Raw genomic sequence first — 27512 nt, forward strand, 5'->3', positions numbered from 1 at the left:
CTTGGCACAGAAAGGAACAAAGTCGATTCTAAGAGAGCAAAACCAGTTTGACCTAGTAAACATCTCACTTTGGGGGGGGAGGGGGGAGTAGGTACACATTTGCCAATTAGAATTCTATAGGAGTGTGTTCCAACTTTGCTTATCTCTGAGGTCAAGGGTTATGAGATTTTGACATTTTATTTTAAATGTTTATGACTTTTTTGAATTAATGATTTTATAGTCAGAAAAAAAAAAAAGAGGTTACCCCCCTTTTAAGAATGAGGGGAAAGTGGAACAGCAGGATGAAATGGTAATTTGAAGTCAAACAGCTTTGAAAGAATGTTTCAGCATAAGAGAAACTTGGGCTTGTTTTAAGCCCTGGGATAGAAGCCAGTTCAGGAAAGAAACCGGGTGAGGGGAATGTTAACTGGCTGGAATCCCTTGGAAGCTGTATTGGGGTGCCGGAACAGGGGCTCCTTGCAAAAAGAAGACAGAGGAGAGGACACAAAAACAAAACTTTTTGAGAAGGTAGAACATGGAAAGAATTATGGAGAATGAACTGTATTTGTTTTTCTATGGGATTCGGGGGGGGGGGAATCAGCTGTACTAGGAAGTCTGGCAACAGGAGGTGGAGGGGCCTAGGAGGGGCATGTGCCTGGTGTGGAGAAGGAAGCAAGATGGGATCTGTGTATTCAGGAGTCCCTGGGGGTCCGGGTCCACAGAGATGGTGATTATAACTCATGCCAAATCTGGAGCCAGGTTAACGGAAGATACGGCACCAATGCTAAAGCTCTATCATAATTACCTGCCACAGGGGAAATCCATACAATTATGTGAGTTTTCCTAGTGCCATCCAGCTGTCTGAGGAGAGAACACTTGGGACAAATCCATGGCCACACATGCCCAAAGTTGAGCTTGGGCAACCAGGATGTAGACGAGAGTCAAGTCAACAGGTCAGCGGAGCCCAAGATGCAGGTAAGTGTCACATGACCTAGGTGGAGAGGGAGGCTGGTTTTGTGAGAATGATGCAAAGCAGATTTCAGAAAGAGTATGGATGAAAAAAAAATGAGGAATGGGCATTTCAATCAGTGAAATGAATCTTGGTGTTAAGGATTGTGGAAGAGGAAGCGGCCTGGAATGTGACATGGTTTCCAAAGGCAGAAGTAGGGTGCTGCTGAAGTTGGACAATGCAGGGGAAGTCAAAAAATGAGGTCAGGGTATGAGGTTGTGAACAATGGACAATCTCCCGAGTGGGCAAAGTCAGGGATGGAGAAGAAAATGCTGGATCCAGGGAGGGTCACATTCAGATGGAATCAAATGCACTTCAGAGACTGGTCTTGGGCATTCAGCATGACACTGAGGCCAAGGAGCCTGCCAGTAACTTTAGTTAGGACTGTTGATAGCAGAATTGGTCAAGGTGTTGACAAGTGTGGAACAGCTGACCAGGTGTCTGCCTGCAGAGTTTTAGTTCAGTGCACCTCCATTTTTACTGGGTGGGGCAGTCATTTGTAGGACTTTGTCACTTAGACTGTTAAACCTTTACCATAGACATCTGTTTTTTAATCTTCAGTGCCTACTGCTATGCCTGATGCCTGGCCAGTATTTAGTGGGAAGTTTTCCTGGATGGATGAAAGGGTTGGATGGATAGATGAGTTCAGGAAAGGATGAGTAAGTAGACTGGATAGGTGAATGGATGAATAGAATGAGAAGATTGATGGATGGATCAACAAATGAGTGGATAGGGTAGATGAATGAATGGGATAGATGAATGGATGGACAGATAGAGGATGGATTGGTGGATGGATGAGATGGGATGGAATGGATTGACTGATGGATGCATGGATAGAAATAACCAGTAGCCCCATGTATCCATTTAGAACACTGAAGGAGAAATTATTTCCACAAAGGTCCCTTCAAAGAAGGAGGAAGGGCAGGGTGATGATTACTGCTCCTTTCTTAGGGTACTTGGGAGGTTTTGCTTGGTGTTGGGGAACAGAAGTGGGGGGTTACCTTTGATGATGGGTTATGGTGACTAATAGATGTTAACCCCCTTCACCTAAGCATGAAATAAATTTGTTCCATCTTTATTTCTAGGCTCTTCATGCTCTCTCTCCTGATCACTCCTCATGGACATTTGTCACCAGGCACCATTTGCATGTGGACCCACATTGCTTTCTACATCGCATCTCCCCCGCGCGCCTGCAGCTCCACTTCCCACAAGTAGAATTCACCATCTCCACCGCAGTTCTGGTCTTTTCCAGGGTCCCTCTCTCAGGGCTTTGTGCCACTTTCCCCTGCCAGCTAAGGACCCAGCAAAATATTATGACGGGTTCTTTTATTTTCTAGGTCTAACCCACCAACAACCCCTTTCCAGTTTTTAGAATGCAAAGAACTCTTAAGGAGCTTCACCTTCTTCATCATGAAAGCTGCCGCTCAGATTTAGAATAATGCAACACCCCTACTTGTATGGCTGTTTTAGGCTCCCTTTAATCCTCTTTCCATCTCACAGCTCAGATTCTTTTTTAATGGATTAAATCTGATCATTGACGATTTAATGTACGTGCTTGGGCCATTCTGCTTATTCTCACCCCCACCTTTTTATCTCACCCTCACCTCTGTCATTCTTTTTATTTTGTTCGTGATCCATTGATTTTGTTATTGTTGTTGATTTTGTTGTTGTTTTGAGACAGGGTTTCTCTGTGTAGTCCTGGCTGTCCTGGAGCTTGTTCTTGTAGACAGGACTGACCTTGAATTCATAGATCTGCCTGCCTCTGCCTCCTGAGTGCTGGGATCAAAGGCATGAGTCATGACCACTTAGACTGTGACCCATTGATTTTAACCAGGACTGTCTGTGTGGCCATGGGTTTAGAGCTATTCCCTGGAGCCTGGTAGGCTCACCATTTGATGCACAACTGAATCCATTAGTTGCCAGTAGTTTGTAAGGGACAGCTAGGGGAAGATGATCTTTTTAAGAATGAGATCAAATGACCTCATTTCCCAGCCTCGTCGACTCCAATGATTTATGACACTTTTAACCTGAAACACAATTCACAAGGCTCAATGCAGTCTGGTTCCCCTACCCCAACCCATTCTGCACCCTGTTCCTTCATCGTCCCTGGAGGCTAACCACAGCGGGTGTCTCTCTGATTCTTTGGCAGGTATCATGCTGCCCCTACTCCACCACTCAAAGCATTTCACATCCACTTCCTCCCCCATTTCACATGAGTAGCCCTATGCCTCCTGCTCTCAGCTCAGAGATGATTTCCAGGGAGACACTGCAGAGAACTCTCCAGCAAGGTGAACCCTCCCTCCCCCTTGTCATGCTTGCAAGTAAAAATGCAGCCGCTGCCTATAGAGCGTGCCTGTCCACTTGTGCCTGTGTGATTGTTTCCCTTGGGTTGGCCTCCATCATACTCAGCCCTGGGACCAGCAAGGCTGCCCTGGGCTTCTGCTAAGAGCAGTGCTTGGCACTTCAAGTATACCGTAAATATTTGTCAGATGAGTGAGTGAGGACTCTGAAGAACACCCTTTGTGTCTTATTAGCTGAAGTCAGAGCAATAAAGTCCTGTTCCTCTGGTCTAGCCACCAGGACTTGGGTATAGTGTGATCACAGGAAACTCCAAGACAATGCTATCTATGATCATCTAATCATAAGTTAAAGCAAAATTCTGGGGTTTTATCCATCCTCTCCATGATCATTTAATCAGGAGTTTTGTTATATCGTGGCTTCTTTGGACTGAACTGTACAATTTACCTGCAACTTAGGTGTTTCATCCTGCCGCTGGGCTCTTCCAAGCTGCTTTGCTCAAGTCCTCTCCTCCCTCCTACCAGCCTGCCTTCTCAGCAGGAAATGACTGAGGGCTTCCTGCAAAGGTAGGGGAGGTTCTCAAAGAAGAATGGAACTGGGCCTGGCTGCTCTGTGTGTGTGTGGGGGGGGGGGGGGTGAGTGAGCATGGGTTGGGTTTGAATTCAGAGGACTGCCTGGGGAGGTTTAGAGGCTACTGCTGAATTCCATCTCCTCAGACAAACCAGCTTTGGAAGTTGGGGCTTGCTTATTGGGCTGGACAAGGAGTTATTAACAAATGTTGCCAGCAAGGACGTTAATTCATCAGATTTAAACTCGTTCGTTACCGCTTTCTTTTTTAATTGGGATGCATTGACTAGCCTGGGCGCTAGAATTTCAGCTTTCTTCTGGGTATTGCTGCTTTCTCTGCTTTCCTGAATCCTAAACTCTGCCTAGTACATAGGGAGACCAAATCAGTGAACAAGAGGATTCCCCATCTTGTCCCCTAAGACTTTTTTTTTTTTTTCCTATTCTTCTTAAGACAGGGTTTCTTTGTGTAGCCCTGGCTGTCCTGGAACTCCTGTAGGGTAGATCCCTCTGGCCTTGAACTCGAGATCTCCCTGACTCTACTTCCCAGTGCTATGATTAAAGGCGTGAAGCACCACCCTCTGTTGTCCCAAAATCTCACATTGTGAGGCCTTTCAACTGCTCTCCCCTCCCTATGTTGATTTAGCTAGAGTAGTTCTTGGCTTTCTTTAGAGTAGACATGTGAAATCCCTGAGGCACTACTAGGAGGAAGTAAGGGCATGGATCTTTCTCCCACACACTCCAGTTTGAATAAAAACCCTGGGTAGAGAGTGGTCACAGTGAAGGTATCCCTACCTGATTTGACAATTGTAAATTACACCGTACCGCCCACTTCCGAATGGGAGAAAACAAATCATCAGAGGGCTGATATTGTGTAACATATAAATCTCTTCTGGACCAAGGCCCATCTCTGTGGTTTGGCAACACCACCAACACAGCCTCTTTTTCTCTCATCTGGGGGGAAAAAAAAAGCCAAGAACAAAAAAGTAGCCGGAGAACAGAGAATAAAGGTAATGATTAATCTATCAAGGTACAAAAAAGATCATTTTGAGAATTTGGGACTATAATTCACGAATTCAAACAAGTAGCAGTGAGCAGGAACTGCCAGCCTGAGAGGACAAGGATTAAGTCACAGGATTAAGTCACAGCTCCTAATCAGGACAGCCTCTGCAGCCAAGTATCTCCCAGTCACCTCCAGGAATCGTGAGGAGCTAATTGTTCATCTTTTTTTTTTTTTTTTAATGTGGCAGTGAAGACAAGGAGCAGAGTAAGCACGCCTTGGTGAAAAGCACGCCTCTGGCAGAAGCCCCAAAATGCCTTCTGAGAAGGAAGGGTCCAAGAGACTCACGCAGAGGCTGGCCCTGAAGAGCCGGATAGCAAAGGAGACAATCTCTGAGTTCCTGGGCACCTTTATAATGATTGTGAGTATTTCCTGATTTCCCCAGTTCTGACCTAACAATGCCTTCCTGGCTGCCAAGCCGCCAGAGCAGGCGTTTGTTTTGTTTTCCTTGATTATCAGATCCAGTCTCTTGCAGGAAGCAGCAAGTTACTTTCTAGGTTGCTTGGCTATTTGGTGACCATACCACGAGAATTTCATTTACTCTTAACGCTTATCCAAGATAGTTGATGGGAGCGAGGAATTGGGGGAAGTGGAGTATTCCCTTCATTTTAGTGTCTAAAACGGCTTATGGGAGAAATTTCTTCAAGTTGAAGAACTGATCTGTGTTGCCCTGCTTGGTTCCCATCCAGTGACTGAGTAAATATGCTATCCATATTTATTAAGCAGGAATGCTCAATAAATATGGATAGCACAAAGCAGGCTGGCAAGAAAGTGTTGTCAGATCACTTAACTTAAACACGCGCACATTCATAAATAAATAAAAAGTGTGTGTGTGTGTGTGTATGTGAAAACAACTTGCTGGGCTCAGCTCTCTTTCCACCCTGTGGGCTCCAGGGATAGAACTCAGATCATTAGACCTGGTGGTAGCTATTTTTATCTACTGAGCCATCTCACCAGCCCCACTTAACTTTTAATAAATAGAACTTAACGTGGAGTTGCTGTGGTGTGTGTATAGTTCTGTGTTGCTTTCATATCTTTTGGTTTAACTTGGCTTCAGCAAATCTCTTAAGATCTTTAAATAAACAGTTACAAGAACTTCATAGATATTACCAAGGCCCGGGTCTAAGACTCTCTGAAGGAGATTTGCTCAGCTGTTAAAAAAAGCAGACCAGAAACTATTGCTAGTTACTGAAGTCGTGGGAGCCCTGGCCCCAGGCTCTTACTGTATCCTAAGTTCTATCATTCTTTGGACCTTAAGTTCTTAGCTAGAGTTGGACCATTTGTAAAGAGAAAATTATCGTCATGGGGACAACTATTAATTTCGATTTAACTTTTTAAAACACATACACACAGCCCTACTTCAGGCATAATTTCAATTTCTAAAGATTCTAGAGAATTGTCCTTGAGTTGTACATGTTCGAAAGTTCTTGGCTTTGGATCCTTGAGAAGGAAAGGGGTTGAATGTGTTGTCTAAGTAGAGACTGGGAAAGGTAAAAGATGGTCTTTGTCTCCTCACTTTTCACAGTCAAGCTCAGGACTGGACTTAGAAATGAATGGGCAGTTAGAAGGAAAAGAGAGAACCCTTTTCTCTGCCCCTAGTCATCTCTTTCTGGAAAATTGCCCTCAGCCAGATATGAAGATGCACAGTTCTTTTTTGGTTTGTTTGTTTGTTTATTTTTGTTGTTGTTGTTGTTTGGAGACAGGACTTCTCTGTATAGCCTTGGCTGTTCTGGACTCATTTTGTAGACCAGACTGGCCTTGAGCTCACAGAGATCCGAGATCCGCCTGTATCTGTTTCCCCAAGCGCTGGGATCAAAGGCGTGTGTAAGCACCGCCTGGCTTTTTTTTTTTTTAGCTCCAGTTTACCTAGAACTCACTATGTAGGTGAGGCTGGCTTCAAGCTCAAAGAGATCTGCCTGCCTCTGCTTCCAGAGTACTGGGGTTAAAGGCATGCACCTCCACGCCCATCTTGGGTCATGATATTTGAAAGTCTGACCCCCCCCAAATCTTTTTACCATAGGCTGACTTCAGCCTACAATGACTTATGCAGAAAAATGAAGCAAAGCCTATACCAACTCTTAATGCAGAAAACAAGGAGGAAGTGAGCTCAACTTCCTTTTTCTGAAACTGAAAAACCTTTTAAACCCTTCCTTTTTTCTTAAGAATCTGTTTCATAATTCCATTACACACTGAGAAGATAAAAGTTGCTTACAGCCATTCAGCCTTGAGATCATGAAACCATGCACCACCTTTTCCTCTGTTAATATCATCCTGCTGCCTTCCCCAAGGCCAGAAATTCTTAACACCCCCCCGCCCTTTTCAAGCTCGTCTTAAAAGAATTCCCCAAAACTATCTCATGTGATAATAGATCATAAGACTCTCATTTCAGAATAAGTCAGCTTCAGGTCTCGGAAAAGAAATGACACTGCAGAGCAGGTCGGAGAAATCTGAACAGACCAGCCTTGCTGGCTTCCCACTCAGTGACTTTTATTAATTTGTTTGTTGGTGTTTGGAATCAACCCCAAGGCCTTGAATGTGATATTTGTACACTCCTTCCCTGAGCTCTGCCTCCCAGTCCTAACCTGGTTATATAGCCTTAGACAATGGTTTGACCACTTTTTCATCCCGCCCTCCATGCTCCAGGCTTGTTTTCTAGGTAGTAAAGCCCCTATCAAAAGGAGAAAAGATAACCAAGCAGTTGGCAGTTCCTGCAGGGAGGGGCTGCCTCCCTCCTCTTATTCCTTAATTTTCTCTTCCTCTGTACTCCTCACAGAATCTTTATAAAAAACCTGTAAACTCAGGGTTCCCCAGAGTTCTGTGAGACCCACAGGCAAAGAGTGGCACCCAAGGAGGGAGTTGTGGGACCTCAAAGTAGAATCAAAGTAGAAACACAGTTCAAACAACCTGGAGTTTAGCCATGGTGTCTGCAGTGCAGGGAAGGTCGCTCTTGCGGCCTGAGCCCTCACCTGGTAGGATCCTGATGTTATCTCCAGGTGGACAGGGTCAGCGTTGAGTTAGAGGGCACCTCGTTGATGTCTACTGCAAACTAGAGTCTTTGATACTGACAGGGAGCAACCCCATGGCTTTTGTGGTCACGGTGTTCTTCTGTGTTGACTTCTATGGCATGAGAACAGTTTCGCCCACGCAGACCAATTATTCCAGGCAGAAGCTGTGCACAGAATATCTGAATGCTGCATGATAGAAACTGAACTTTATTCTGGACATAGGTGATTCTGTCATGATGATAAATTCCAATTTACATTATGTAGTTATTTGCCAAAGTAAAGCTTAATGTAATCTAGGACTTTGGGTGTCATATTCTGTTCTGTGTATGCCTGAAAGAGCCTGGCAAATCAGAAGTGTAATTTCTTTTTAAAACAAATCCCCATACAGTTGGATCCCTAGTGAGGGGATCAACCTCACCCATATTCTGTCTATTACCCTTCCCAAGTTGCTAAGCTCCCAGCAAGTGGCAGCCCCATGGTAGGGTAGCACAGTGAGTTAGCTTCCTAAACTACAGACTCACAAGCTGCCTATTCCCTTCACTGACTTGCTAAAGTCAGACACCCCTTCTTCTCAGGTAAGGTAGCCCTCTCCTCTAAAGTCTACATGTGTAAGGCATTTTGTGGATTGCTACTGGATCTCCAGTCCCAGCTTCCCTAATTAGTGGCGGGTGTTAGTTATCTCCTGATACTTCACTGAAATCCATCTCAGCTCATTTCTCTATCCAACTTCTTAGTATTTGAAACACGTAGTTCTGCTTAAGGTCAACCCAATACATTATTCCTGATCAACTCACAAATGCAAATCTCTCCTGGCCTTTGTCTGGTAAAAATTTGTCCATTTACAAGGCCTGAAAGGAGGACACTGGAAAGATGGCAGGGGCTGGGCAGCACCACTCCCTGCTCCCTAGATCCCAGGAATCTAAAGCCATCTCGGAATCTGCTTTTTGAGCAGTTCTTCCCAAACTCACTCACACCATGATTGAAATGGCCAAGGAGGCCTGATGATAGCCTTCAGGAATAAAAAAGGTTCATGAAAAAAATTCTTTGTCAACTGTGGCTCAAAACAAAAATAAGCAAGTCATAAGCTAAAGAATGAGCTGGAATTTGACCTGATAGATACTGGGACCTTATAGGGTTAGGCTTTTTATCCTTACTAGCATTAGGGAAAAGCTGGCAAGGCATCTGCCCTCTCTTTTGCAGAGGGAAGGGTTAGGCATTTTGAGCTGAAGAGAAGGGAGCATGTGGCAAGTTCCCAACACCTGTCAGACAGTTAATTACCAAGATAGCCATATTCATTATTGATACAAGTTAATAGTTTTATCAGTAATAACAGGTTGCAACTGACAGCTTCTTTATTATCATTCATAAACAGTTGAAGGAAAGGGAAGGGGGGAGCCTCAGAGAGAGAAGTGCTCACATCTGAAAAGCATTAAAATGAATTTCTTTCTAATTCTAGATCTTATGCTTGTCATTTCGCTTCTTAATCCAAGGCAGGAGTCCCTTGGGGAAATTATGGTAGATGAGGAATAGATCCTCTACTCCTACCCTCACCCTGCCCTCATAACACAGCTGCTTCAGCATTTCCATAGATAGAAGCCATGAGCTGTGCTCATATGAGCTGATGGCCATAGGAATCGAATGATGAACGGATGGCTGAGGATACTCAGCAGGGCACCCAGGACCTAGGGTCTTCACCTCTCTTGGACCAAAAAGACTGTTTATGGACATACATGAAGGTATGAGGGAACCGAAGACTGGAATTATTTGCACCTGGGCTTGTTTGTATGGGACCAGCAAACTGCAGAAGCTGTGTTAGCCCTCAGCTTCCCAGGGGAGCAAGCACTGCCCAGCTGCCCCGGGCTGCAACACTCAGCTGTATTATAGTTTTCAACCACGAGTTTAGTCTCCTTGAGTCTCTGTTCCCTCAAAAAGGAGCCAACGTACCGAAGAAGTAAGAATCGATCACGTGTGACTCGTAAAGTCCCTGGCATCAGAAATGGTTGTAGATTTCCGTATCCTCCTGGGCATATTGAGTTGTCTTTCCTCTGCATCTTCCACAGCGCTCTTCACAAACAGAAATGGGACCCACATAAAATAAAAGTCTCTTCCTCTACTGAAATTCCTAGGACCTGTCATGATTCTGTGTGATTTCTCTTAGAGGCCGTGTTTGCCTTTTGTTGTTCTGTGTGCTTGCCTCTCTTTCCATGCTTTCTAGGATTCTCTGATAGAAAGTTCCTCTTACCCTCGATGCTGAGAATGTTCCAGAAAGCGTCCTCCTCAGGAAGGAGCATCCTCCTGAGGTGGATGCTATGGACAGTGAGAAAGACCCTCAAGTCTCTTCTTCTGCCAAAGTTTCTTCCATATTAGAGACATATCTTTTGGCATCTCAAGAGTAAAAGGCAAGCACAGCTACTTTAAATAAGCATAATGCCCTTGCTCTGGGCCCTGGAGGGAAATTAGAAGTGATTGTCCTGGAACACAGAATACAGAAAGGGAAGGATGTGGGTGGCGCGGAAGGGGGGAAGCGGACAGGGCAGACCGCAGACATCACAGACCCCCAGAGAGGACAGGGCTCCCTACTCCTTGTTCCTGCTCTCTTCCGTGAATGTTCCCTCTCTGGGAGTGTCACCGGCTTTCTAGTTCCATTTGGGGCAGAATCTTGGTCACACATACTAGCCAGAGAAGTTATCATAAAAATGCTTGTGTTCCAGCCTGCAAGTGCATTTCTTATCAGGAAGATTGTGGTTGCCATTTCACATGAAACAGTCAAGTGTTTGAAAAATTCAGCCTCCTGATTAAAGGTGACATCCACATACAGGGCAGGAACCAGGGTTAATTCTAGTCTACTATGTTTTTCTGAAACATTGGGTGCTAAGATAAGGGTCAGGAGGTGGTCTTTTCGGGTTCCATATCCCTGACTGCTAAGGGTCGTAGTTAGTGTGTTAAAGGCTTGGTCTACAGCCTGTCATGTTATTGAGAGGCATAGGAAGTTAGGTCACTGGTGTCCCTGGTCCCTTCCTTTTCCTTCACTATGTACCTCTCCCATGTATTCCTCACCAAAAGCTCTAAGGCGAGTGGGACAAACCATCACCTCAAGCCTCTTATGGTATGAACCAAGATAAATCTTTCTTTGTCTTCATCTTTCTCTTCCTCTACTCCCTTTCTTGTTTTGTTTTTGAAACAAGGTTTCATGCAGTCCAAGCTAGCCTCCATCTTGCTCTGTAGGTGAGTTGGCCTTGAATCAATCTTTCTGTTTCCAGCTCTGACATGTTGGGATTATAGGCATGTATCACCATGCCTAGCAAATCTTTCCTTCTTACATGTTGTTTCTCATAGATAATTTGTTAGCACAATACAAAGCCAGTCCACATGGTTGTCAGGATCTTCTGTCCTTAGGTTTTCACAGAGGGTCTTCCATCTGATGTGGTTTCTGTACCTCAGTAAGAACTCTCAAGAACAACCCTACCAATTTCTCGTTGTTGTTATCATTTATTTACCATTTGAGTGTGATGTGTAGCTCTTTGTGCTTCTGCAATTGGGTGTTCTGTACCACCTTTAAGAAAGTCTAAGGTTTGAACTCAGATCCTGTAGAAGAGCTAACTCTTCTGCCCAGGGGTGAGGGAAATTTACAGAGGCTCTATGCAAAGGTTAGCAGGCCTTCCTCCATCAAGTATGATAAAAGGCAAAAAAGGGTGGAATGAACGGGTCATCTTTGTTGAACAAAATTTTCACAAGACATTCTGTTTTTTAAAAATGTCTCATGAGGTGAGGAAATTGTTTCCATGCTACAGATAATAAAATGAAGGCTTAGTGTGAGTGACTTTTAATTAAGGCCCAAGCACATAAACTGCAGAGCCAGGATTAGACTCTCTGCTTTCCCTCCAGTGAACATTTCTGGAGATGCTTTTGAATTTGTGCTGTCATTTCTTCTTGCAACCATATGCTACTGCTTTGGCAGCTTTATACATGGTTTTGTAGACTTCATATTTATTTCCTTGAATTGATATAGTGGAATATAAGGGAGTTAATTCACCTGTGCATGTCTTCATGAACAACTCAGGTTGTCAGACTTGGCAGCAAATGCCTTTACCTTCTGAATACTGGCCTGAGAATACTTTCTTTATGGTGGGGATTATTTAGCCTTAAAAGATTGCTTTGTGTATATGTATGGACTCTGAAGGAAGAAGAGAGAACTAGAAGAAACAAGGAGAGGGAAGATTTATTTAAAAGTCATAGGTCTAGCTCAGATCTTTCTGTTCTTGATTCCATTTTGGAAATTTGATATATTTATCTCAGAAACTCTGTCAAGTGTGGTGGCACACACCCGTGCTTCTGTTCCTTGGGCGGTGGAGTCAAAAGGATCAGAATTTATGCTCATCCTCAGCTTGAAGCCATCCTGAGTTACATGAGACCCTTCTCAACAAACAAACAAGCAGCCTCGATAAAGTAGGAAAGAAAGGGAAGGATAACATCTGTGTTTCGTTTGCAGTTTCACATACGCGTTTTCAAAGTTGCTAAAACTTTTCAAAACCAACGTTTTTTAAAGCAATAATTCTGAAACGCATTTACATAGGCTTCTCAGGCTCTTAAAAATCTCTCCAGCGACCTTTGTAGCCATGCCCCCTTTACAGTTTTTCAGAAGAGAATTGCTTCCTTTCCACGCCAGCAGTTTCTGCTTTGATCAGTCTCTCGTCCCACTGCCTCCACCAGCCTTCCTTGCCCGTCCACCTTCACTTCTCGGGCCCTGTGTGTGTTGTAAGTACTTCGTCTTGTGTTTTTGAAGAGTTCTAAGTCCACATGATGAAGCTCTTTACAGTCCTACGTCTGAACAGCTATTCCATCTCATCAGCCTTGTTTCCTAGCTCAATTCACCATCAGTATCATTATTACTGATTTTAAAAAGATAGAACAACTTTTTATATATCCTTTGACAATTTCATGCATGTAAACCATGCTTCTTTATCATAAGCATTCTGCTTTTCACTTCCTCAGGCACCTCCCTTCAAGCCTTTTCTTTTGATTTTGTTGATGCCACTAGTGCAGACTTGCTTACATTTTCTATCAATTACTGCCTCACTTTCTAATTAAAAAAAAATAAAGGAGTTATTAGTTTCTCTTTTGTTAAAATATCAATTTAGGATTAAGTTCTCAGACTAAATATCAATCGGTCCTGTGAGCTGCTGTTCAACTATGTACAGTTTGACAGTGTTTCTGAGGGCCTCGGTCACCTCCACTGTTTCCTTTTGCTAAGTTCATCCTGCTCCGACCTCACTCTCCGCATCCGTTTTATTCCATTGGGCATTATTTCTCAGGATGATACACTTGAGTGTGCCTATTTAGGATTTGCTGAGACCAGGTGTGTGCAGCGTAGAGTGGCCGGAGAACAGAGCTCCCCGAGCGTTTAGGATTGTCTTGACTGCACACCTTGAAGGGCTGCTTCCCTTTGCTCCGCACCCCCAATTTTTGGCTGGTCTGAGAAGCCTCCGTTAAAAGTGAAATCTTTGTCCCATCCTTGCTCCTTCCAAAAAGGTAGACATGGCACAAATGTGTCTCTGCACCTCTGTATGAATAGACTCCTTGCTAGTGACTCAGCAATTTTTTAATAGGCGATTCATAGCTGTCACCCCAAGTCTTTCTTATTTCTGTTTCAGGTCTGTTGTCAGCTTTTGGGGTCTTTAAAAATCTGTATTTCTATTTAATTCTAAGATTTTTTTTCTGTTATATGACTGAGTCACTGTTGGTCTTCATTGTAAAGATTTCCCATTTTTGCCATCCGTGGAAAGTTATTATCTTTGTCACCTTGCCTTTCTTGCAGTCTGTTTTTGAAACTGTGTGACTGTCTCCATCTTTTTTGTTTGTCTGTTTTTGTTTGTTTGTTTGTTTTTTGTTTTTTTGAGACAGGGTTTCTGTAGACCAGCCTGGCCTCCATCTCACAGAGATCCACCTATCTCTGCCTCCCAAGTGTTGGTATTAAAGGTGGGCACCATCATGCCTGGCCTGCTCCATGTTTTTCCAGCCATTATTTTATATTTCTCGTGGTCATTGCCTTCATCCACCTTGAGTCTCCTGTGGTTATCTCTCATCAACCTTGCAATTCACTAATTCCCTCCTCGATGGTATCTAATCTGGTCGACACCATCAACGAAGCTTCGGGTTTGGTTATTGTTTTTGTTTGTTTGTTTTAGTTGCTCCTCTCTTCCCCTGTGCTCATTAGTTTTATGACTTTGTCCTACTAAAGCCAAGTACATTCATAGTAGTTTAGGTCCCTTTCATCATCTCTAGATTTTGGGAGCTAGTCATTTTGATTGTTTTATCTATTGACCTTTGTTGAGGAGGAGCATGTGTTTGTATTTGGGGAAGTGGAGGTCATAAATGCCAAAGGAGTTTTTGTTTGTTTGTTTGTTTGTTTTCATTGTAGGGATTCCCTAAGGTTTACATTGTGGAGTGCTTCCTCTGTGCTTTCTTTCACTTCTAAAAATTTATTGTGGCCTGGGGCTAGGGCTCAGCCAGTAGAACCTTGCCTAACACACAGGAATTCCCAGATGCATTTCATTCCTAGCACCACATAAACTGGGTGTGGTGGTGCACACCTGAGATTTGAGCACAGTGGAGTTGGAGGCAGGAGGATCAGAATGTTCAAGTTCAACCTTAGCCACCAGTGAGTTCAAGGTCAGCCTGGGCTACCTGAGACTCTACCTCAAAAAGAAATTACTTCATTGTAACATTGTGAAGTAGAAAAAATGAAAATAGAAGATGGATGGAAGAAGAAGTCTGCTGCAGGACACTGTCCCCTAAAGGACAGCTCTCCCCGGATAGGATGGGTGACCTATACGAAGCCACCTCCTGCCTCCTCTCCACAAAACTGGTCCTGTCCAAGTCCTTAGTCCTCTGATCAGCAACTGCTCTTTACTGTCTTCCCTTGTCAGCCACTAGCATAAAGGGCCAGGCCTCCCTGGGAAGTTTAGGAAGTTCCAAGAGTTTCCAAGAGTTTAGGAAGAAAGAGGCCTTCTAAGGCCACAGATCTAAAAGGCGCAGCCTCCGGAGCTGCCTGGAGTCAGACAACAAGACCCTGCTTCTGATTCTCGGGTTTTTCTTCGGAATCAGAAAACTTCTCTTGGTTTTGACTGGCAAGAGGGAGCCACTTCCTTTTCTAGGCTCCAGAAGTGGGTTTGGCTGGTTTTCCTTCAACGACAGGGTGCATTGCATCATGTCCCCATTACCTGCTCAGAAAGAAGCTGGGAATGCGTGCGGATGTTGGCTTCTCCTTACTCTGCATCCTGTGATGAAGACTGTGTGTGTGTGTGTGTGTGCAAGCATGTCCCAGAGAGCTTGTGACGGATGAGCAAATTAGTCCGTTCTCTCCTTCAATCACCTGGGTCCCTGGGACTGAACTCAGGTCGTCATTAGGTTTGGTACCTTCACCTGCTAACCTGGCTCACTGGTCCCAAACAGAACATTAGTAGTTACTATGGGAAATAAAGTGTGAAGTGTGGGGAAGAAGAAAGGCAATTTTCTTATATTTATACTTACACTCTTGGTCCCTGTGCAGTCTCCTTACCATTTTTCTCCCCCATGAAAGAGCTGACCCACTGAAAGGTGTCTCTTCCCAATGTTAGAGAGCCTTGTTCGTGAAGTTCTGTGAGGAACTGTGGTTCACGCGTGGAGGGGAGCATGCTGGAGAGTAAACCAGCTCAAGCAGGAGTTGTCAGAGCCTTCAGGTTGGCTATAAAGCAGGCAGTAGAATGTATTTTCCAGGATGGCTGGACCAATCCCCTCTCTTGGAGCACCTTGTGTGTCTCATGATTCGCAGAAAATAACGCCCTGAGAACTGCAGCCCCTGGAATGAACTTAAGAGACACATCAGTTCCCAGGCTCTTCTGTCTTGGTGGATGTTCTGGGTTGAGTGATGGAAGGTTGCTGTTGACTTTGTAAGGTGCTGAACATTCGGGGAACTGTTCCCAGTAGCCAGCATCCGTGTCTTACACGGCACAGGGACCTAAGCTCATCCTAACCCAAAATGCGTGCATTTACAAACCAGTGCTTAATTAGTTTTTTATTCTGGCCTCTGACATCAGGATCAAGTCCTCATCCAGCTGAGCATCTGGGATGAGTAGAGGGGTAAGGAGTGGCCATGGGACAGAATGGGAGCACATTTTTCTTCTCAGCCCAGATGGGATAATGGAGTTTGATCACCTCTCTAGTTGTTGACCACCTTTCCTACTTTGAGAACACTGGGATTGGCCATTGCCTGCCTTAACCAACTCCCTAGTTGAAGATTCTTCTCCTTTTACTCTCAAATATGGCCCGTTCTCGCAGGGTACAAACTTCCATAAAACTTCCTTCTTAGCCCGATTGTCCAGATAAAAGTCTTAGCACTTTGTGGCTATTTTGTTGTTGTTATGAATGAGAAGCTTTATTTTTGCAATTGGAAAACTTATTGTCTAGAAAGCTGAGTGTAAATGTGTATCATGTCCTCAGAAAGAGAACCCAGAGAAGAAGTGGTTCCCCCCACCCCCACCCCAGAAGACACCCTCAAGCAGGGCAACAGAGGACCTGGCTCTGGCTCAGACTCTCAGACACCAGTGTTTATTTTCTGTTGTTTACCTATTATCATTTTTTAAGTATGTGCGCGTGGGTGTGTGTGTGAGAGAGATAGGTAGGTCTGTGCACACTACTGCGCATTCCCTTGGAGGCCAGAAAAGGGCATCGGACCTCCCGAAGCTGGAGTCACAGTTGATTGTGAGTTATCCAACATAGGTGCTGAGAATCAAACCCTGAACAGTATGCACTCTGCTCCACTGTCTCTCCAGCCACCAACTTCCTTTTTAAGTGGTAATTAAATATGGGGAGGAAGTCAAGTACATGACCTTGCCTGGCCCACAGCACAGTGTTCTAAGCTGTTCCTCTTTCCTCCAGTCAAAGTGATAAAAGGTCAAACCTTGATCCGATTGCTCCCTAGTCGTGTGAAGCTCAGGAGTTCTCCTAGCCTGTCTGACTGAGCTTTGGTTTTCATATTTGTAAGATGGTGACAGTGAAAGGATCAATTCACAGCCACAGGGAGTACCAAGGAGCTAAAATATGGAAAGTACTTAACTCTCAGTGCTATGGATCCCCACCCCTGTGTAACCATCCGTAACTTGCTTTCGATCCTGGTGTCTATTATGGCAATGAAAAGTAACTGATACCAATATTAATCTGGGATAGTGCTTGCTGGCCAGTGCCATTGGCTTTAGCTTCTGACATAGCTGGTTCAAGGGTGTGTTTCTGTGTGTGTGTGGCACACTCGAGAGCGCAGATCAGAGGACCAATGTCAGGTTCTGCTCTGTTTGAGGCAGGGTCTCTCTGTTACTTTCTTTGGAGTATGACAGGCTACCTAGTCCTCAGCCTTCAAGAGATTCTCCTCCTGTCCCTTCCTCCCACCTAGAGACAGGAGCCCGGGATACAGGTATGTGGTACCAAGCCCAGCTTCCTGTGCGTTCTGGGGATCCGAACTCGGGTCCTCACACTTGAGCAGCAAGTGCTTTAAACACTGAGCCATGTCCCCAGCCCCAGGACATCTTGTTTGAGACTTTAAAGGAAGTGACAAATATATGGGATCCTTGAGAAGGGTCAAAAACAACAAGAAGGCTGAGTCTTCCCTCTTCCTTCTTACTGTCAGAAAATTCATAAAAATCACTTCATCATGTTAGGTTCCATGTTGTGTCCAGTAAAAAGCTTGTCACAGAGTTGTGACTCAATTTGTAACTTTTGGAACTTCCAAATAATCTTTCTTAGAAATCACACCTTTTTTTTTTTTAATCATCTTACCCCAAGCTTACTTCCCCCTTTTTTGCACTCATGATTGCAAGAAAAAAGTTTTATTCTTTCTTTTGCTTGTGATTGAATATCTTAATCTTTCAGAGAATATTATTTTAATATGGGTATTAGAAAAATAAGCAGTGCTTGTAGACATTATGGCATTATAGCCTTTTGGGGGTGTTGAGACATGTCTCTCGTAGGACAGATTGACCTTGAACTTGATAGGTAGAAGAGAATCTTCAAACTTCTGATCTTCCTACACCCACCTCCCACGTGCTGGGATTACAGGTGGGCCCCACCATGCCTTTATGTGATGCTGAATCCGGGACTTGGTGTGGCCGCTCTACCAACTGGCCTCTATATCCAAGAAGACAATAGACTTAGACAGTGGTCCTCAACCTTCTTCATGCTGTGCCCCTTCAATACAGTTCATCATGTTACGATGACTCATAAAATTATTTTCATTGCTACATCATAACTGTAATTTTGCTACTGTTATGAACCGTGATGTAAATATCTGCATTTTCCGATAGTCTTAAGCAACCCCTGTGTAAAGGTCATTCCGCCACCTGAAGGGGTCACAGCCCACAGGTTGAGAACCGCTGGTCCTGAGCGCATGCCGCAAGGTAATGTGATGTGTAAGGACTGCAGCATTTGGAAGTGTCTGCAGAGGCCAACAGGGCTCAGGGAGGGGAGGGGAGAGCTCGAAGCAGGCAGAGTTCTAGTTCAGAATCAAGGATGTATTGGTTTGGAGGGGCACATGAGGAAAAAGGAACAGGCATCTAGAGGCTGGAGCGGCAGGTATCAGTACACAGGGCTCAGGGTGGCTGGCATGCGGTGCTGTAGAAGCCATGTTGGGCAGAAGGGGACGGGGCTTCATGGGACACGACAACCTGGGGCCTGGACATGCAGTGATGTTTCTTGGGCAGCAGAGAGACTTTCAGTACTGTTGTGGCCATGGTTCTGGCTCCATCCCTAGAGGGCAAGGGGGTGAAGGTGAGGGAGGACTCTGGCCAAAGGCTATAGACAAAAGGTTAAGCAAGGTATAGCAACACTGCCATGATTGTTCAAGGAGGGAATAAGGAAGGCAAGCTGGGTCTAGGGAGTCTGGCCTGGTGGCAAGTAATAGAGGGCCACACCTCACATTCCAGTTAACCACCAGTCTGGATGCTTCCTGTCTTTTCTATTGAAACTTTCTCTTGCCCTCACAGGCATAAATTCGACTAACAAAACCAAAACTTATTCTGCTACTGTCACTTTCCTACCCAGAGCAATAGCACACATGAACTAGTGTGATACATGAAACACTGGTCTTTGGAGAGTCATGGAAAACAGGGAAACCGCTCAAAGTGTTGCGGCTTCCTCACTGCCCACATTTGAGTCTATGGTTAGCAGTGACACCACAACCATTTCCACTGCCTGCCATAAGAGAATCTTCCCCCTGCTTGCTATCGCCAGGAAGTGAGTTCATGGTTAAGGTCACGGATTCAATTATTTGAATTCACTGGCTCTTAGCTTTTCTTTTGAGTTTACATTTAAAACAACTCCTGCATTTGCACTTACGATTGCCCTCTGCTGTTTAAATAGTGATTTTAATAGTGTGATCTCATTTGAACCTTTGTTGAAAAACCCCATGAAGCAAGCCTGAGGTATGGCTTTTGTCATTTAGTAGAGGAGCAAGCTGAGATTGGGAAGCCACGTGTTCATTTACACAACCATGAAGGGCATTTTCATGCCCAACAGAAAAAGCAACGATCTGGTTATTCCACATGAATATATTAGGAACTATTACAGAGACCAAGAAATTTAACACATATTAGTTTCTTTCTCTGTGTATGTGTGTGTAGTGTAGGATCAATGCCTCTAACCAATCCCCTCTGTCTGCTATAAAGTCCAGAATCATCAAAATGGTACAGACCCAAGGGATATGGTATAGGAATTAAGAACACAGACCCTGGGTCTACATAATGCTCACGTTTTAAACCCGGCCAGCGTGCGCTGCAGAAGCCAAGCCACCATGCCCCTCGTAGCCACTCCGACCTGCATTCCAGTTAAAGCCTTCCTGAGTAGCTAACACACCCACAAGGTGTAAGAGCAGAAATGAGATGATTTCAGTGGAGAAGAAATGAAAGGTCCTGCAAGCCCTGCCTGACTCTAGGATTCATACCCAACATAAATGCAATCTTGGGTTTGAGGTGGTTCTGTGGAGGTGGAACTCATGCTCACATGATCTTCTGACCTTCCAGTCTATTAACAGGAACGAGTCAGAAGGAGATGTAACCGGTAGAAGGGCAGTTGAGGAGGTTGGGCTGGGGAGAGAATGTCTGGTAAAGACAGCTCAGGAATGTAGATAAAAGATGAAAGAGGGCTTGGGGCCCAGGGAAGGACCCAGTGAGCAGCAGGGCCAAGGCTTTCTCCTGTCTTCTCTCTCTGGCAGTGGCTGAGGGATTTTCCCAGATCCTCTGGAGGAAGGGCTAGACTGAGCACAGGCTAGGCCTTGTCAAGAAGGTAGAATACAAAATAGTGCATGTTTCCTCTCAGGGGTTGTCTGTCTTCTACTCCTCATCTGTCATCCTACCTATAACCTTAAAGCAGAAGGGACATTATTAGGAGGGGTAGAATAATGGATGGCAAAATACAATGACATATCATGAGGTTGTAATAAGGAAACCCACTGTTTTGTATGCTACCTAAATTTTTTTTTTCACTTTGTTTCCCATCTGTAGCTTCCTCCCAATCCCACCTTCTTTCCCTCTTCTTCACCCATGCTCCTCCCCCAGTCCACTGATAGGAGAGGTCTTCCTCCCCTTCCTTCTGATCCTAGTCTATTAGGTCTCATCAGGAGTGGCTGCATTGTCTTCCTCTGTGGCCTGGTAAGGCTGCTCCCCGCTCAGGGGGAGGTGATCAAAGAGCCAGCCACTGAGTTCATATCAGAGATAGTTCCTGTTTCCATTACTATGGAACCCACTTGGACACTGAACTGCCATGGGCTACATCTATGCAGAGGTTCTAGGTTATCTCAATGCATGGTCCTTGGTTGAAGTATCAGTTTCAGAAAAGACCCCAGTGCCCAGATTTTTTGGTTCTGTTGCTCTCCTAGTGGAGCTCCTGTCTTCTCCAGGTCTTTCTATCTCCCCTTCTTTCAGAAGATTCCCTGTACCCTGCCCAAAGTTTGGCTATGAGTCTCAGCCTCTGCTTTGATACCCTGTAACGTAGAGTCTTTCAGAAATTTTTTAATTAAAAAATTCTAAGTTTACGTGTGTGTGTGTGTGTGTGTGTGTGTGTGTGTGTGTGTGTGTGCCCCTGCTTGTCTGTATATGTGCCATGTACGTGCAGGTACCTATGGAGACCAAAAGAGGGTGGTGGATCTTCTGGAGCTAAGAGTGGCAGGTGTTGTGAACTTGCCTAATGTGGGTCCTGGGAACTGAACACAGATATTTTTCTTCAAGTAAGTGTTCTTCACCACAGAGCCATTTTTCTAGCACCATATATATATATATATATTTAGAATGAGAAAGTGACTTTGTGGGTCTAGAAGTGTAGGAAACAGAACACTAAGGGCAGATATCAGCACGTGCTTGGATGTTGGTGTGAAAAGAAACTTCAAAGATTGCTTTCTAGGCTTAGTTTAGGAACTAACCCCAACCAAGTACTGGTCCTTGCACACAGGACTGTTGATTGTTAGAGAAAAATTGAATTTCAGGTTAGGTTTGGGGAGAAGTCCAGTATAGGTGATGTAATTAAATAGGGTTTTCTGATAGACTAGAAAGGAAAAAAAAAAAAGGTGAGATAAATATAAGCAATATCTTCTTTGTGGGCCTGAGAACAGGAAAGGTGTCTTTTTCACCAGTCAGACAGTTCTCAACACCTCACAGGACAGTGCTCTTCTTTTTGGAGGTTAAACGCTGACTATGTACCATCATCCTCATCGTTTTCCAGGCCACAACAGAACTGTCCAACAAGACACAACACTGGGGGTAGGCAGATGGCTCTGTGGGTAAGATCACTTGCTGTGAAAGCAGGCGGATCCGAATTCAAAATTCCAGCACCCACGTTAAAAAGCAGGGGATGGCCACACATGCCTGGAGGGAAGCTTGCTAGCCAGCTTATCCAAAATGATGGGCTTCAGTTTCAGTGTTGGGGACGTTGTCTCAAAAAAAGTAAGGTAGAAAGAAAGCAACAGAGGAAGATGCTCTGACACGCGCCTTCTTCTGGTGTCCTGTACAGGCACGCATCTATGAAGTCCTGCATGTGCCTGCTCACACACACACAAACAAACAAACAAAAACCCTGCAATCTCCAGATCTGTGCTGTAGTCTTCTGGGTAGCGATTCTGATGAGGGTCACAGAAGCCCCTACTGGTTCATCTTTCCTTCTGCCCTTCCCTCAGCCCACAGTATGGTTTACAACACACACATACACACCCACACAAACACACCTTCTGCAGAGGCTCTCAAGGTGATTCCAGCATCTAGGATAGAAAGAGAGAATACTTACCAGAGTAAAATCAGGCAGGCCAGAGGCCTCTTTGGGGACATTCAAGCCTGTGCAAGCATTCCTGTGCCCTCTGGAGCCACACTAGGGGTTGTGCACTGGAATCCTGACCAAGGGAAGATTCTTATTTGGAGAGTAGCTTCCGTCCTGCCCTGGTTGTCTGGAGTAGCTCATCCCAGATGACAATAATTCCCAACTCTACTTCCTGGGACAATACTCAGTGCTACTCCCTTAGTTCAGAAGTTATACTCAGCATTTAATTGGCTTCAGATTACAAGGAAAAACTAAAGGCACAGATGTAGGTTTAAGTTGGACAGTGATGATGATAGGGATTGTGGAAAAAAGAAAATCAGTCAAGGCCCTATTTGTGATGTGCATACCAAGGGCTTCCCTCCAAAAGCCAGGCTCTTCTGCATCTCCCAAGTACAGCAATTTGAAAATAAGATGGGTGGATATATCCTTGAACTTTGGACAGTGGGACGTCCAAAGGCCATCAGTTAATCATCTGCCTTCTACCTTTGAGGAGGGGTAAGATGAAATCATCCTGTATGTATTGGATGTCTCATATAAATTATATTTCTCTGAGGGGCTTCCTAGGACAACCTCACAGAGGTTCAAGAGAACCAGTCCACTGCTATCAAGAAGACATTTGCGTACAAATTTTACGCTTCCAGTTTGGAATCTTCATTTTTCATCCCTTTGAGAAGAGGACTCTAGACCATGACGTGAACTTGCCTGACCTACAAGTTGTAGGCAGAAATGTTCACATTCTATACACCTGATAGGATTCATTTGCAACCTATATATAGTCTCGAAAACAGCCAGTGCGTTATAATTTGAATTGTTTGGTCTCTCAGGAAGATTAATTCATGATTTTGCTTAAAACGCACACACACAGTTTGCTGTTACCATGGCTTTATATTGCGTTAGACACTGGCCGTCCCCACTTCCTTAATGAGCTGTTTTGTTTTTTCCGTCTAGGTCCTTGGATGTGGCTCTATTGCCCAAGCCGTCCTCAGTCGTGGACAGGCTGGTGGATTCATCACTATCTATATCGGATTTGCAATGGCAGTTGTGATGGCTGTTTATGTGACTGGAGGCGTCTCTGGTACGTAGTAGAAGTCATTACCACAGTTCTTAACAACTCCAGTGTTCTAGCAGGTTGGTTCGTTTACATGCTTTTATTATGTCTCAACAACCCTGAAAGAACATGTAGTCATCGCTTTTTGGAGATGATAAAATTTAAGTGCCAACAGATGGTAAGTGGCTTATTCCAAGGTAACATTGAACAAGGATCACGTGGGGTTACCTCACACCTGAGCCTTCCCCGGCTGCTGTATTTTGTCCTCCAGTAATCAATACTGTATTGTATTGTATTGTATCGTATCGTATTGTATTGTATGACTCTCATGCTTGGAAGCCATTTCCCAGATAAGCTTGTGAATAGCTCGGTGAAGGTCACGCCACAGAGGCAAGCCCTGGACCTTTATCAGCTACAATCAGTGAAGCAAGGCCCTGTACAAGGTCGACTCTGCCTTCTTGACAGTGTGTATCTGAGCTAGAAAAAACATTAACCCAGTTCTTCCCTGATGTCCAGGTTGATTATGGCTGCCTGCAGGGTTCCACAAAACAAAATGGTGAGATTCTATCCAATGCAGTCTGAAAACGCAGGAAGAGACCCAGGGCGGGACCAGGTGGTGTGAGTCATGAAGCCTCCCACTTGGCTCCCGAGTACTAAAGCAACCAACTGGTCAGAAGAGGGCATTGAGACCCCCCACACACATGTTAGGCACTGCGCTGGCTCATTCTTCACTTTCTTTCTCCCCTACACCAACGCCCCCCGCTGGGATGTACTATTGTCTTCCTTATGCAGAGAGCACCGGGACTGAGAGAGGGCCATTAAGTTGCGATAAGTCCTGCATCTTGCAAAGAGACAGCACAAAATTGGCTCAAGTCATCATGAGCTATATAATACTCTCAGTGCTTGGTTAGGGGCAAAATTACTCTGGCAGAGAAATACTCCTTGAGGTGAGCTGGCTGGTTTTGTGATAAGCGTGTCAGCGGAATGCTGAAGAGCGATGCCCAGGCACTCTGCAGCCTTCTGGGATGGGATTCTTTCCACCAACCATCTTTTACTGGCTGACAACACAGCAGCCAGACAGCGGAGTTCCGCGGTTGTGATTTGTTTGGCGCGAGCACTGTCTCCCTTCAAGTTGTCGAGCTTTTGCTGTGAATCCAGCATCATACCACCGACCTTAAGAGAAACACCAGATTTACCGGAAAATGTCCCTGTTCACACCAAACCTAGGTTAGTGCTGGGGACCTTGATACCAGACATGAAATGCAAGAGGTCAGGATAATACCGTGTTACTGTCCCCTACACCTCCCAGCACATTCCCATAAGTGTAGCCTCAACACATCCATTATGAATATAGAAACATTTTCAACCATATATATATATATATACATATATATATATATATTTAAAGGTGGAGACAGTGTTCAGAGCAGTGGTTCCCAGCCTTCCTAATGCTGTAACCTTTTACTACAGCTCCTCCTGTTGTGGTGACTCCAACCATAAAACTGTTGCTACTTCATGACTGTAATTTCACTACTGTCATGAATGGTAGTGTAATGAAAGTATCTGATATGCAGCCCCTGGAAAGGATCTTTCAATCCCCGGAGGGGTTGCGACTCACAGGTTGAGAATCACTGGGTTGGGGTACATTGCTTGCATGATATCCGGAGGTAAACGTTGTCAAGTGACCATATGGGACTTGGATTCTGTCGGTGTAGTCGGCCCCTGTCTCTGCCACCGCAGGTCATGGATATTTGCATTCATTGCTATATTTGGGGATGTAAGGAGTCATTGTGGGGAAAAGGGTTGAAATGACTAGCAGGAGGGATAAGGCGGAGTAGAAATACGGCAAAGAGCTGTCTCCTCTGGCCTGTGTACTGAGGCTAAGATTTTGGGAGTGAGAAGCAGAGATGACCACAGGTTGCATTACCAGGTGAGGCTTTGGCTCTGATCACGTTGTTTATGAGAGACTATGAGAACCTCAGAACACAAAGAAAATGGTGGACGAGCCTGGCTGATGAATGTCGGTGTTGAGTTGGAATGGGAAGACCCATCACCACGCCTCTGTTTAGAACTAGCAAAGTTCAGGCTCTGAGGACTGAGGACTTGGGAATGTCCAGGGACAACGCATGCACTCTCAGTGACAGCTTCACAGTCCACAGCATCAGTCTTGATGCTTCAGTGGCCGCAGAAACCAGAGAAGGCAGTTGTGTGAGGGGTGTCTATCAAGGTGACTGCACCTGACATGGTTTGCAGCCATGTGGGAAGAGCTTTTTTGAGGACTCCAAGAACAGCCGCTGTGTGTTGGACATGAATATAAATGTGATCCCATTTTGTGGCCACAGTGTAAGGAATCAATTTGCTATAAAGGAGTTTTAGCGTCCTACTCCCTTGTGAATTGCCAATCAAACAATCAAAGCTTACCACCATACTTGATTGTATAGCAGGCTACTCAAAACATGTAGGCTGCCTTGTGGCAACTAATTTTTAAAGTTGTGTGTGTGTGTGTGTGTGTGTGTGTGTGTGCGCGCATTTGACAGGGAAAGCATGTAGAGGCGAAAAGTTTTTACCATGTGGGTCTCAGGGATAGAACTCGGGTTGTTAGGGTCCATAGCAAATGCCTTTGCCTTACTCTCTTAGTCATCCCTGTGGATGATTTTGGTAACCATTTTTGATGTAGTATTCTGTAAACCAGTTCTGTCTTGCTCGAAGACAGGAGACATGTAGGGTATCTACCACAGAACTGCAAGAGGGTAGCAAGAAAGACTTTGCCTAGAGCAAAATCTTAAAAGGGTTCACTTTGCTTGCCCGAGACCCATATCTTGGGCCTGGAGGACTCTAGCTTGGGGGTTCTTTATGTGGATATTCTGGTCATTAAAGCAACCTTGGCAGAGCTGATCCTTGAGGGCAGGACTCTCTGACCCTAGTGCTCATGTTCTTTCCACTACACTGCTCTGGCCTTGGCCTTGTGGTAAGCCACTCACATCTGTAAGGAGGAAGTTGTATAGCCCTTCTGGACTCCAGCCATTGCTCCTCCACCCTTTCTGAGCCCCCTTTCACCCCTTATTCCCTACTTTGCTTTAGTTTTCAAAACTCTCTCCCAGATCTACCCTCTCTGACTCAGAAGCACCTGTCAACTGCAGCTTCTAAACAAAGCCCCTTAATAATTCCATCAGCTTCCTCACCAAGGTGCCTTCCAAGTGGCTGACATCACATGAGAGCCCAGGCTACTTGGTCTTTCAGGGTGCTTGCCAGAGACTGCCAAGTGTAAACCCACCTGTGGGAAATTTTATCTTGGAAGAGACATTGCTCTGGAAGCCTCGTTGGTAAGGCACTCCCAGGGATGGCTTCGGTCAGAGGTGACTTTTTAGGGCCCCCTTGTCTTTCCACTCTGAGTGCCTCTAGTCTGGCTATCTTAGAACACAGGGTTCTGCCTTTTTTTTTTTTTTTTTTTTTTTTTTAAAGAGATCAGCCATGCTGTTTCTCCTATCTGGCACCTTTGCTCATCTGCTGTGCTTGGAGACTCAACTCTTCTAAGCTCAGAGACCCCTCCTCCCCTCTAAAGTCCAGAGATAGAAAGGCATTTCATTTGTCCTGTAGGCTGCCATTGGGTTCTATGCCCCATCTTCCCTGGCCTGTTCCACCTTAATAAAAGGACTCTCCAGGCTGCCCCAGGAAGAAAAAGAACAGATGACAGCCTGGCTCCAGGAATTTCCCATCCGCTCCTGTGTTTGTTCCAACTCATTGTTCTAACCCTACGAAGCTGCCTTCTGGAAAGCAAGACCCCACAGCGGAAACACTCGAAAGGACCCGGTGGTCACCCATGCTTTGATATTTTGGAATTTTCTTGCTCATGTTCACTGGAGTTGAGTGGCAGAGGTGGCTCTCTTTGTGGGTCAGCAGCCCCAAACCCACTGTCAGCCTTGGATCAGAGGCTCGGGAAAAGCATGGCTCTCTCCATGGGGGCTGGGCTTCTAGAATCATCCTTGACCGTGGCACGGAGGAGGGCCAGCGTTCAGGATTGTCATCATTCTCGTTGTCACTGCTGCCGCCAGGATGGTTGCTATCCCTCCTGTTCACACCTCACCTGAATGTCCACTTTTCGATGCGCTCACTTTGAAAATGAATTTGATCTCCCCTCCACATGAAATGCCACCCAAGTTCTTCACGTTCACCTCATGTGCCCTCCCTTCGCCCCCACCAACATGAAAACTCAGGTGTGCGTAT

The 27512-nt window shown here is 45.1% G+C and overlaps 1 protein-coding gene across 3 annotated transcripts in view; it reads left to right on the forward strand.

Moving 5' to 3' along the window:
* Positions 1-396: 396 nt before the first annotated feature.
* The window catches only part of Aqp9 (aquaporin 9), a 37743-nt gene continuing 10627 nt past the window's right edge, over positions 397-27512 (forward strand). The window contains exons 1-7 of one of the 3 annotated variants that reach the window (XM_060384810.1): positions 397-507; positions 794-954; positions 2074-2199; positions 3138-3276; positions 3745-3852; positions 5101-5271; positions 23189-23315. In XM_060384810.1, the coding sequence (XP_060240793.1) occupies positions 5164-5271; positions 23189-23315 (235 nt within the window). In that variant the 5' untranslated portion in view covers positions 397-507; positions 794-954; positions 2074-2199; ... (1 more) ...; positions 3745-3852; positions 5101-5163. Of the gene's footprint in view, positions 508-793; positions 955-2073; positions 2200-2754; positions 3277-3744; positions 3853-4733; positions 4861-5100; positions 5272-23188; positions 23316-27512 lie in introns of those variants that run through there. The other 2 variants (XM_021660034.2, XM_021660032.2) reach the window with 2 other exon arrangements.

Source organism: Meriones unguiculatus, chromosome 6 (assembly GCF_030254825.1).
Source record: "Meriones unguiculatus strain TT.TT164.6M chromosome 6, Bangor_MerUng_6.1, whole genome shotgun sequence".
NCBI classification, from domain to species: Eukaryota; Metazoa; Chordata; class Mammalia; order Rodentia; family Muridae; genus Meriones; species Meriones unguiculatus.